The following is a 12957-nucleotide window of genomic DNA, read 5'->3' as shown; positions in this document are numbered from 1 at the left end:
GGGGGGACGGTTTTACCGGGGGATTCGCCGGGTTTTTGCCCTGTTCAGGGGTCGCTTAAGCTGCTTGGGTGGTGGGGATGGCGGTGTCTGCCTCTCCTTGGTGCTGGCTTTATTTCTGCACTCCACAGAATGCAGAAATTCCATGGAATTCTTGCTCAGGCTGCAGTTATTCCAAGGTAATAGATACCAGGGCTTTTGATATTTTATTTTTTTTTTTCCCCCTTAGACTCCATCCTCAAGACTTTGCAGAAATGTCTGTTAGGATGTCAGGATTTACAACGTGGTTTCTGATACCCCCTTGACCTAAGAGATGATAAATGCCCGCTGCTTCTGGGTGACTAAATATGCATCCTCATCAGCCCAGGGTTAGTGGGCCTTGTGCCCTGAGGTGGAATTGTGCAGGATGCATGTTTGTCTTCAATCCCTGCATTATAAAATTATACTGATTTGGTGTGCTGGCTTCGATCCCTGCAGTGTTATAAAATGCCCCTGCCTTTCAGAGTGAATTTCTGTGGGCACAGTCTGTACCCAAGGGTAGAGTTTCTGGCAAAGTTAGGTTAAGTGGTATCCCTGTTTTGAGTTTAAGTGGGCTGGAAAAGAAATGCTTCCTGTCTCGAAAAAAATGCACCAAACCCACAGCTTGTTCATCGTTTGTGTAGATTTCTATCACTGTTATTAGCTGCCTTGACTGCATTTAAAGACTAATTCTGGTGGGGACACGTGGCATATAGATGTCTGGTTGTGATTTGGGACTCTTTTACCAGGGAGTGTAGTTATAGGATGAGGGGTAATGGTTTTAAATGGAAAGAGGGGAAATTTAGATTAGATACTAGAAAAAAATTCTTTATTATGAGTGTGGTGAGACACTGGAACAGGTTGCCCAGAGAAGCTGTGGCTGCCCCATCCCTGGAGGGGTTCAAGGCCAGGCTGGAGGGGGCTTGGAGCAACCTGGTCTGGTGGGAGGTGTCCCTGCCCAGGGCAGGGGATTGGAACTGGATGATCTTTAAGTTCCCTTCCAACCCAAACCATTCAGTGATTCTGTGATCTGTGCCACCAGCAGTGCCTGGGTCCTACCAGGCTGTGGTACTTGGGGCATGGAGGCTGGGTCTCCTCTTTCAGTGCTGCCCTTGAGATGTCCCAATCTGGAAACAGTGAAGAGGGCTGTGTGCCTGTCTCCTTCCCTCACGGCCACTTGAGGACAACTGGCACCAGTGGAAGTACATCCTTGCTGATAAGGAGGCATGGCTGAGATCTGAGAGATACTGTCTTGAAGCAGAATGTCTCCTCAGCTCACCCTGGAGAGCTGTAGGTCCTTGCTGTGCTTCAGGCTGTACTGTTATGGGGCCTTGATGATGGAGGTTCCTCATTCCTTTGCTGTTTTGTAGTGTAAAGATTTTGCAGCTTGTCATGTGAAGGGAAAGGAGGAGTCAAAGATGTCCTTTTACCTTCCTCTGGACAGAGTCTCTGTAGCAACCAGCAGTGGAGGGCTAAAGTGACATGTAAATAAGCTGAATTGGACCGGTGATGCTTTTTTCCTTTTAAATAAGATCTGTAAGAGATAAATCAGTGTAATTTGAGCGATTTCAATGATGAAAGATGACCATTAGAAGAAAATCAGTTGCATATGCCAGCCCAGGAAGTTTTAATTTTAAAAGTGCTCGTGCAGCCTTAATTTTATCTTCAGCCTACTGTTTGCTTTAAGGAACAGTAAATAGCCTCATAGTTAAAGATTTTTCTAAGAATATTACATTATCCTTTTCCCCTGGGGATGCAGATCCTGTAAGCACTGTGTCCTCTCTGGTATATGACAAACCCCATCCATGACAGTTGCGTATGGAAGACTTGATGCAACAAAGGCTCATGCAAAATTAAGCAGATGGATCCCAACTGCCACTTACTGTAGATCTCATTCTATTGCTCCGTGAAGGATTCAGCTCTAATTTACTCCCATTTTAAGGTAAAAGGCCCATTATGGTGGTGAAATAAAACTCTGAAAATGGATGGCATGCTTACCTGCTCGCGTCGTTGATCTAAGCTGCCTCGATAGGCCTGCGTTGTAATGTGTTTAACCATCACGAATATGAACTTGTTGTGTTAGTAGCATCACTGAGATCAATTAGGCTGTCTACAGAGTGCTAGCTGAGGAAATTAAAGGTAGCAAAATCTTTGTCCACAGTTCTGCTTAACCAGGACAGCTCATGCTGACTGTTGGAGAGCAGTTAGGTAACACCACAGCATCCACACTGCTGATGGATGGGCCTGTGTCCCGGCTCCCTCCTTTGTTGGGGATTCCATTTCATCTTGGGTCAGTTAGTTTTCATGACGGTGGTTTTGATTTTGGTTTTTACGGTCACATCATGTTAGGTTTAGTTTTCCTGGAATTTCTCAGAGCCTTGATGGTAGAGGGCTATTTAAAAACAGAAAAACTCCTGGCAGCTCTATTACTATCTTAAAAGCTTATCCCCACGGCAATGCGTGCTCTTTTTTTTTAAAAAAAATTATTCTTTTCCTTACCTTTAGTTACTAGTAGTAACTAAATTGTCTTCAGTCTTGTATTATTTGGAAATCTGTTTTTAGAGGTAAACATTTCAGAAATGCTCGTGTCACCTGAGTGCTTTAGTCCCACTGATTTTCTTGCATTTCTTCTTTTTTAAATTATTTTTTATTTTTCCTAAGAGAACACAGACCTCTCTGGAGCCAGGTTTTCAGAGGTAATACAGTACCTAAAAATGCAGGCATCAACTGGGATTTTCCAGAGCTTGAATGCAGCAAGGTATTTATCTCCTGCTAATTTTAGCAGATTGAAAATCCCAGAAGTTATCCCAGATAAATGCTATCTGCTCCTCCAGGTTCCTAAATGCCTTTGAAGTCAAATTCTATTTTCAAAAGCTACTCAGGAACAAAGGTGGTGTTTAATTTACTTTTCCCTGATTTTCCAGAAGTGTTATTTTAAAATATAGATGTGGCTCAGTGTTTTGCTTAAACGAGCAAAGCCCAGAGCGTAAACATGGTGGCAACCAACGCGGCCCTGGCTGGGAGTGATCTGCAAAGGCCAAGATAGTGCTTCTCTCCATCCTGGCATAGCCATGAATAGGATTTGTTATGATAAGAAGCTAATATGACATTAACAAAAGTAGCTGTGCCTCGATTCATAATACCACTGCTCTGCATTATTCTAGGAATGTTCATCCAGGCTTTAGATGTGATTTATAAACTTTAATTAAATAAGCCTCTCGGAACCCCTTGTTGGTAATGTAGGGTTACTTCTAAGAACTCGAATTAACCAAGAAATAATTGAATAAAGGTTAATATGGGATAAGCTCTTCATTTTGCAGAAGAAGATACAGCTTTAAATGTTGCATCAGTTTTAGTTAGCACAGGAAACAGGAGAACTAACTCAAGGTCATTCAACAAGACCATGGAGGAGAGCCCTTGGGAGCTGACTGTGTACAACAAGGTGTTCTCAGGTTGATTCCCACTCTTCTGCTTACTGTAATATTTGTTTAGAGTGTTATAAACTGACTTTATCCTGCTTGGCATTGTGAAAAGGCATAAAGTAGAGGCAGTGAAGGTACAGAAGTTGTCCCCTGGCTTGTCAGTGTTCCTGTTAGCGCTGCTTATTTCAGCATTTGTGTCTCTCTGCTCTAGATCTGAAGAAGACTCCTCATCCTTCAGAAGTAGCATGCCCACAGTCTTCCTGGCCAATGATTCTTCTACAGCAAGCAGGACTTCTTCCTCATCCTGAGCAGCCTTCATCTCTTCCTATGTCAGTGGCTACAAGGCCAAGAGCCAGCTCACCACTGTCCCCACCAAAATCTCTCGGACTGGGGCCATCCTTTCATCACACACAAGAAGAAGAGCTTGCAAAGGTGGTGGAGCAGGACCCTATGCTGGAGGAACTATGTAAGCCCCTGTGCTGCAAGCTTTGCAATGTCACTCTGAATTCAGCACAACAAGCCCAGGCTCATTACCAGGTAAGGAGAGGAGCAGGAGGCACAGCTTTCAGAGCTTCTACCTCTGCAGCTTCTGTAGAGGTACCCACTGCCAGTAGCGTTGCTGTGGCAGCACAGAGCAGAGTGTGGGCTCCTGCACGAGGACTAACTTGGCTTCTCAAGGGGATTTTGAGTGCTACGTTGAGGTGGCTGCACACCAGCAGCAGCAGCATTTGAGTTAGCTCATCTGAAGCTACCTCTGCACCCTCTAATGGACTGGAAGCTGTGGCTAGAACTGCTCTGTAGACATATCTTCACCTTGCTTGAATTTGCTGGTCGTCCAGACATGCTGCAGGGCTTTCATTGAAGGTGTCACCACTGGAGTGTGCTGTGAAAACTTTGCCCACAGGGACAGAGAAGTAGTACCAAGATGGCATGGGTGAAAAGACAGATGCTCATAATTTTCCTTTAGTTTATGCAATCTATTTTCTACCTGTACCCTCATCCAGTAAAACAGAATGTCTGATTCCACAGATGTGATTTTATAAGACCTGGGCAGATGTTTTCTGCTGGATCCAGCAGTGCAGTTGGGAAAGGGAGCTGCTGCCACATGCTGATCACTGCCTCCTTCCTGAGGTTATGCACATGATTGGTCTGCTGATGGGGCTATTTATGCAAACTTTCTCTCATCTGCTTTGGACAGCATCAGCTGAGCCAATTAATTTTGTTCAGGCTGGTCTGGTTGACTTGTCTAAATGGGTTCAGGGCTGTTTGCTTATGCTTCTTTGCTGAGACATCGGGTATTTCACAGTCATGTGTTACACTATTTACTAGTAGCCTCTCTTACTAGCGCTATATTTGTGTGACAGTTGGAGATTTTAACTTTCTCTGCCACCAGATCCAAAAGGGTGGTTGTCAATATCCTCAGGACACCAGACAGAGATCTCAGATTTGCTGTTGGCCCTGGAAAAGTGGTATCTTGCCAGTGAAGGTGTATGCTGAATTAGTGTTGCACTTAAATGTCTAATTTTTGCAGTATTTCTGCCATGAGGGGGCAGAAGGGCATCTATAGTGCATACTCTCCTGTAGCTCTATCACATTTTCAAAACACCAAAAAGAACTATAGTATATGTTGTCCAAGGGAAAAAAAAAATACAAAGCAGGGTTTTTTAGATTCAATCTCATGTTTTAACTCAGGCTTGCAACCTCCTGGAAAGAAGTGTGTGTGTGTGTGTTCAGGCTGATCAAAAAGCTATGCAAAGCAGTTAATGTTTCATGTTTAGAATACAAAATGCTATTGTTAAGTGAAATAGGAGCAGATTGAGGAACTAACTGTAACCTTACTGATTTGAGAAAATAAATTAAAAATGAGGCCTGATTGGGCTAGGTGATGAGCATTTTGGAGAAAAGGGGGGATGCCAGCATCTCGCAAGTTCAGAGGTGTTATTTTCTGAGTGGCAGCTCCTTTACCTGAGGCACCATCTTCATGGCCACTTTCTCGTTTTGGTCTCTGAATCCTTTTCCTTTCAGCCTAAGATACTATTGTTAGGACCTTGATTAATCTGGGTTCTCTTTTCAGGGTAAAAACCACAGTAAGAAACTCCGAAATTACTATGCTGCCAACAGCTGTCCGGCACCTGCCAGAATGAGTAATTCGGTTGAGCCTGCCCCACCTCAGGTTGTCTCCCTTCCAGCTCAGGTAAGGCATGGGAAAGGTGTCTGAGATCATGCTGCTTACGTGTCACCCTGGCCCCCCAAAAAGAATAACTAGATCCCACCCTTTGAGGATTACTGGAGGAGTTGGGAAAGAATTTTCCTTGCTGGTGGTACAGGCTGGTGGAAAAGGCCTGTTGTGTGCTGTTTGCTTTCCTTTGAAGCCACAGATATCGATCTGCCCTTGCAGCAGAATATTGGACTTGAAATGCTCTATTTGTGTATGGCAAATAACTTTGATTCCTAGCTAAGTCTGATGTACTGCTGATGGTGGTTGTTTAAGGGCAGGTATAAAACAGCGGTTGTTGGAGCTGGATTTGGACGCGAGGGTGTGGCGCCCACTCTGCACAATCATCCCTCCATTGTGTGAGGGAAGCCTACATGGAAAAAAGTGCTTAGGTGCTCCTACACACATAGCCCAGGGCTGTTATCTAATTCCTCTTTTGTTGCTCCTTTTGCAGCGTTCATTGCTGTGTGTAGCATGAATGGATGGGTCCCTCTGTGATCCGGATTAATTCTGTCTCAGGCACATTAAAGGCAAAAGAGATGATTTTTGCTTTCTTCTTCATCACTTCTGATTGTCACGGGACTTAACAGCTCTTGCATGTGACTGTGCAGGGAACCACAGCTGGGATGGAAGCTGTGCCTGTCGTTTCCCAAAGCATCAGGCTCTGTTGTCTGTAGAAAAGCAAAGAGCTTTTGCTGTAAGCGGCGGTCGGAGCCCCAGGCGGTCGGAGCCGGCAGAGGGAGACTCATTCCCATGTAAATTGACTTTGAGTCTCACAGAACGGAATCAAGAGGGTGTGGGGTCCAGTCCTAGGTGATGGGACGTGGGTACTGTACCTGCTAGGGCTTCTGATGCATTTTATAATGGAGAAAATGGTCTACAGCAATAAAAACACTACTCCGGGGCCGTGTGAGGGTTCATGTTATAACACAGAAAGTCAGAATTGTGTGTGTGTCTGTTAAGCTTGAAAAATATCAAAGGAGATGTGAAAGAAACTGAAGTTGGCAAGTGCTGCAGTGACATGACTGTATGAATCACTGCTGCTGCACTGTTTACAGAGCACTTTTCTCTGGACGATACGCACCGAGGAGACGGGGTTGCTGCCCCAATTGGTGTGTGGTCTGACTAGAGAGGCTGGGTATCCCTCATATGGCAGCCTGTGAGGCTGGGTCCTTCCTCTGAAGTCCTGATCCAGGTATCCTCCTACCTACAGGGTAAGGATCAGAGGTTTGGCAGCTCTGCCTCTGTGTCCTCGATCTCTTACTGTGCTCAGGGAGCTGAGTAGAGACAGGGTGCTGTGGAGAGATTAGGAACGCTGTAAATAGGAGAGAGGACCACCTTTACCTTTCAGTGGGTCTTCCTCAGTGGTAAAGGCACTGGTCATCAGGTCCCAGCAGTCAGGAGTAGAGTTAAATCATCACTGTGAGGTGAGCAAGCCTCTGTAGCTATTGCAGAGGTACCGAGGGTTTGTTCAGGTTGCTTTCCTCTCCATCTGAGGCCAGGGATTTGCCTAGATCTCAAGGAATTTGTAGATTTTCCTGGAGGATGAGGCAGGGAAAATGAAGTTCTTGTAAGAATGGTTTGGGGAGCACTTGTCAGTCTCCTAATCCATGTGCTCTAATCCCAGCTCTCTTGTTGCCTGATGATGACGATGCTGGTCTCGGTCCCTGTGATTCAAACATTTCAACTATTTAACCTTCTTGTATTTCACATGCTGTCTCTCCCTTTGCTGCTAGATGGGATCCAGTAAACCAGGTGGCCGAGTGATCTTGGCCACGGAGAATGATTACTGCAAGCTTTGTGACGCCTCCTTTAGTTCTCCGGCTGTGGCCCAGGCTCACTACCAAGGGAAAAATCATGCCAAACGGCTGCGTCTTGCAGAAGCACAGAATAACTCGTTCTCGTAGGTATTGTTCAACTTCACGCTCAGGCTGAAAGCATGTGGCAGTCTTTTTTCTCAGAAAACTCTGAATTGTAGCTGTTCATCTTTGTTTCATCTTCAGGGATGCGTCGGAACTAGGCAAACGAAGGGCAAGGAAAGAAGGGAACGAATATAAGATGATGCAGAACAGAAGAAATATGTATACAGTTCAAAACAACACAGGTAACTGGGAGCTTGCATCTGTTCTATAGTTGGGATAATAACGATGAATAAACAGGCTTGTTTTTCTTCCGTTTCTGAGGTCTGTTTTTAGCAGAGACAGGTTGTGAAAGGAGCTGGTCCTAGCTCTGCTGATCCTTCACGTCTGCATGGTTTTTTTTCCCGGCTGCTAAAGTTGCTTTGTTTTGTCAGCCTGCTTGTGAGTTCAGTTTCTCAGTTTGTAACTTAATTTACCATCTGCCCGTCTCTAAGGCTGCTCTAAGTGGTGACAATTTTCCTGCTTTATTTTCGTGGCAAGCGGCCAGGTGCTTTGACTCCTACTGTAGCACATCGACCTGTGCTTGCGCTCCCATGACCAGAGTGAGAGAGCACGTTAGCCTCCCTCTAAGACCATCTGTTCCTAGAGTAGAGTCCTTCCTCAGGTATTAGACACTTAACTTCGCCTCTTTACTATGATTTAAAGTGTGTTTTATGGTGTCCGGCCCAGAATATGTTTCTCTTTTTCATTTTGAGTTGTGTTATGAGCACGTATTAACTGAAACCCTGATGCTTGGTGGAGCTTGGTTTAATCATGTCATTGTAACCATAGAATCATAGAATTGCCCAGGCTGGAAGGGACCTCCAAAGGTCATCTAGTCCGACCCCCCCGCAGTCAGCAGGGACACCCCCAACTAGACCAGGTTGCCCAGGGCCTCGTCGAGCCTCTCCTTGAATATCTCCAGGGAAGGGGCCTCAACCACCTCCCTGGGCAACCTGTTCCAGTGCTCCACCACCCTCACAGTAAAGAACCCCCTCCTAATCTCCAGTCTAAATCTGTTCCCCTCCATCTTTTCCACATAACCGCTGTTATGTGGAAAAGATAAATCTTGTAAAGTTCTATCAAATACCACTTTGTGATTATTTTAAACTGAGGCAGCTTATTCTAGTCAAAAGACGGTTCTAATTCTAGAATTGAAGGCTTAAGAAAAAAAAAAAAAGATTTGACTCATCACTTGAATGATTAGCTCCTAATTTTCAAAGCCCTATTGATTCTTATGAAGACCAGGGCACTAAGCCCACTCTGCTGCTTTAGAAAATACCAGCAAGTACCACTCCCCTGTGTGCTACACCCCTGTAAATCTGCATCTCACAGAATCACAGAATCTTCTAGGTTGGAAGGGACCTTAAAGATCATCTTGTCCAACCGTCAACCTGACTGACAAAAATAGACACCCACACAACAAACAAGGAGCATCATCACTAAACCAGACCTCCCAGCACTTCATCAACCCATCTTTTGAACACCTCCAGGGATGGTGCCTCAACCCCCTCCCTGGGCAGCCCATTCCAATGCCTGAGAACCCTTTCAGTGAAAAATTTTTTCCTAATATCCAGCCTGAACCTCCCCTGGTGCAACTTGAGGCCATTTCCTCTCGTCCTGTCGCCTGTGACTTGAGAAAAGAGACCGACCCCCACCTCTCTACACCCTCCTTTCAGGGAGTTGTAGAGAGCAATAAGGTCTCCCCTCAGCCTCCTCTTCTCCAGGCTGAACACCCCCAGCTCCCTCAGCCTCTCCTCATAAGACTTGTGCTCCAGACCCCTCACCATCTTTGTCGCCCTTCTCTGGCCCCGCTCCAGCACCTCAATGTCTTTTTTATGGTAGGGGGCCCAAAACTGGACACAGTACTCAAGGTGAGGCCTCACCAGTGCCGAGTACAGGGGGACGATCCCCTCTCGGGCCCTACTCGCCACACTGTTCCTGACTTCCTTTCTCACTTGAGAAATCGTGGGGAAATAAGGTTCAGGCTCTAGTCGGTTAAAGAAGCTAATATTTTTAAACATTTGTTGGGCTTAGAGCTTGTCACTGAGCTTTTCCTTTCTTTCTCATAGGTAAAACAGGCTTTTCTGTTGTCTCCTCAGGTCCTTACTTCAACCCCCGCTCCCGCCAGAGGATTCCTCGGGACCTGGCCATGTGTGTCACCCCCAGTGGCCAGTTCTACTGCTCCATGTGCAACGCAGGGGCCAGCGAGGAGATGGAGTTCAGGCAGCACTTAGAGAGCAAACAGCATAAAAGCAAGGTGTCCGAGCAGCGCTACAGGAACGAGATGGAGAACCTCGGCTACGTACAATGACGCGCCGCCCTCGGTAGTAATTTGCAACTAGAGCAGCTTGTCTCTCTCGCCTGCTGTTTGCCACATGCCCTGCTTTGTGCTCCATTCGATAGGAGTATTGCTCTCGAGCTATACGTGTCACACCTGCAAACTTTAACGGTATGGTTAGATTTATTTTCTGTCATAGTTGGCAGGACGACGACGCTGTGCGGGACATGAAGTGTTTTCGATGTTTGTTTGCTAATTAGCTAAGGCTCTTCGTTGTATCGAGTGGCGGGGGGAGGACTTTTGGCTTCTCCCCAGCCTTCTGCATGAATATGCAAAGCCCAAGAAGTGCTGGGAACTTCTGTCCTTCTACCACACGAGGTGGACCATGTGCAGAGCCCACTCCCCTCTTTGCACACCGCAGAGCAGCGCTCCACAATGCCTCCCGACAGCAGACTGAATCTCTGGGCAGCTTTTAAAGGAGGGGCAGGAAAGGGGCCTGTGAATGTGTGAATTAGGTGGTGTACTCATCCACAAATTGCTGCTTGTGGCCCCTGTTACAGCCCAGAGTTAAGTTCTTTCCACGTCCTTGTAGAAAGGCTGTGCATACCTCTCCTCCTTGGAGAGTCGTGCCTCTTACCACTTCCTCTGCGATGCAGATTTCATTCTGAACATCAGACATTGGCTGTCAGCTGATTAGCCCCATTCAGAAATACTCTCTTCTACCAGTTAGCCATGAAAAAAGATTCTTAATGTTGTTGGCTGAGCACCTTAATGCACCATAGAGGGTAGCTCATCTCCCTGAAGAGAGTCTCTGCGGGTCTCAGTGACTTAATGAAGTGAATTGGAAAGCAAACCTGCTCAGATGAGATGTACTCTGCTTTCATTCTGCCTTAGACTTGAGTAGGGTTGAGAAGAGGTTGGAAGGAGCTGCCAGCTGTGATTTCTTTGCATACTGATGTAGAAGAGAGCAGGCACCAATCTCTGGCCTGTAGCCTTGGTCTCTGGCCTGCAGCTCTGTTGCTCTGGGAGAGCAGGGCTCCCCAGACCTTTGGGAACAGATATCAGTGTGTCCCACTTCCATGCCATTCCCTGCACAAAACCCAATGGGTATTATAGAGGAGAGGTGAAAAGCTCCTTTAGACTAGAGCTACCAATATATGATTAATTTCCCCCCCCCTTTCTTTTCCCATCTGCAAATGGATTTTAATTCCATTCCTCTATGTGAATTTCAGTGTTTTAGGGACCATCAAAAATCCAAAGTTAGGTAGGATATAAATGTCAGGGGTGATGATTGTTGAGTAACAGCTTTTTGGCCAAGCAGAAGTACTCATGGAACTTGTTGAGCAGCTTCCTAAGTGTGGACGAACCCAAAGGGTGTGTGTCTGGTTTATTTTCTTTAGCAAAAGTAGAAAGAAGACGAAGAGCAGAAGTAGGGCTGCCATGTATTTTTCTGCTCGTTTGGGTGGATGTCAGGTGCTGTGGGTTGGAATCAAGTTCCCAGTGTTTCTCAGGTGGTGGCTCTGGTGGTGAGTGCAGGACGTAGGTAACCTCCTCTGGCCCCGAGTCCCCACTGCGCTGCTACAGCCGTACGCCCGTACAGCTTCCTCAACTTCAGTGGCAGGGCCAGCCAGGGGGTGAAGGAAGCATCACAGCTTGTCCCTCACTCCTTTTTAGGCAGTAAGTTGAATTAGATGCAGCTCTGTTGGTTTCAGTAGCATTTTCCCAGGGATAAGTTTTACCTAGTGCATAACGTTGAAGGTAGCTCCCCCCAACCCCTGTTTTTTGCCATTCTGATCCCACCTCTTGCTTTTCAAAAGGACTTTCTTCTTGCCTTAAAAAATGGAAAACGAGCAAACTAACAACAACAAAAAAAAAATCCAGATGGTTTTTAGTCATCTTTCTAGTCCACCTCAGAAAGGTTTGGTGCACTTGGCTGCTCCTCAGAAATGGAATATTGTTGCCTTTAACTGCCGGAGCATCGGGTACAACCTTCAGGCAGCCTTCCTAAATCATCATCACCTCCCTAAATCCCATCTCGGATGGGATTCCCTCCCCTCCCTTGTGCAAAGACCAGTTAAATGGGGTTTGTGCACTGGAGCACGTTGGACGGCAGGAGGACGGGTGCCCAGGTTGCAGAGCACTCACTGAGCAGTCTCAACAGCCTGTTTCTTCTGCGCTTTCCTGCCCCTGGCTTACCCTCTGTGTGGCCTTGAAGAACATTCCCCTTGCAAAAAAAATCTCTCATCTGCCTTTTCCCCTCGTCTTTGGCAGTCAAAGAAGGGCTCTGCTTTTCTCTTTGTGTTCTGCCTTTTATTTTCCTTGTCTGAGGTGGCTGTGCAGGGAGAGAGGGAGCTGGATGAGCCTTACCCACGGTGTGTTTCACCGGAGTCATCCCCACGTTGTGGTTAAACATCCCTCCTGCTGTAAATTAAAGCGTGGCATTTCCCACAGGCTGCAATTAGTAGCAGAAAAACAACACTTTGTAAGAGAAGAGCTGGACGAGCTGTAGGAGCTGGTGTTGTCTAGCTCATTGCTAGGACCAAGAAGGCAGTTTTGTCTGCTTTCGTTTGTCCCTAAAATCAACCATTCCCTGCTTTCCTTTGGTTGCTGCTCCCAGCCCAGCGATTGTTTGGCCACATTTGGCATTTCCAGTGACTGCTGGAGGTGTCAAAACTCAGTTTGCTCCATGTGCTGTTGCCTCCTGGCACGAAAGTGCTGCAGCACCCCAGGGTGTGCCAGGGAGGTGGGGGTTCCTGCAGGCTCCTCTCTGCATGGAGCCAAGCCTGGTGTAGAGGAATGGCTGGAGCCTGCCCTGAACAGAGAGACCTGGAGCTGCTTTGTTTTGTTCAAGGGAGTAGAACAAGTGAATGTCATCCTCCTGAGAATTTATTATAGCAGGTATAAAACAGACAGTGAGACCCCAGTGATGAGAGTAGGACAGGTTTCCTACATGGGAGGAAAGCTGTTTCTTGCAGGGAGAAGCAGCTGAGACTTGCTTTGCCCCAGTGCCCTGCCCTTCCCTACATGTGACCAATCTTGCTTCTCCCTCTTCAGCCTTAATAGTTTGTGATCTTCCTGCTCTCCCTCCAGCATAGAGAATAGTTGACTGCAAAGAGAGAACACCCC

At 46.5% G+C, this 12957-nt stretch overlaps 1 protein-coding gene across 1 annotated transcript; it reads left to right on the top strand.

Moving 5' to 3' along the window:
- The first annotated feature begins 2745 nt into the window (after positions 1–2745).
- On the top strand, positions 2746–11707 carry ZMAT3 (zinc finger, matrin-type 3). Its single transcript, XM_014938855.1, has 5 exons — positions 2746–3974; positions 5512–5631; positions 7389–7555; positions 7656–7756; positions 9653–11707. Exons 1-5 carry the CDS (start codon positions 3705–3707, stop codon positions 9862–9864), a joined length of 870 nt encoding a protein of 289 aa, XP_014794341.1. The 5' UTR covers positions 2746–3704; the 3' UTR covers positions 9865–11707.
- The last annotated feature ends 1250 nt before the right edge of the window (positions 11708–12957 follow it).

Source organism: Calidris pugnax, unplaced genomic scaffold (genome assembly GCF_001431845.1).
Source record: "Calidris pugnax isolate Ruff unplaced genomic scaffold, ASM143184v1 scaffold52, whole genome shotgun sequence".
In the NCBI taxonomy this organism is placed as follows: domain Eukaryota; kingdom Metazoa; phylum Chordata; class Aves; order Charadriiformes; family Scolopacidae; genus Calidris; species Calidris pugnax.
The sequence above is the reverse complement of the archived record's forward strand: the minus strand, read 5'-3'. Positions and strand labels throughout refer to the sequence as shown.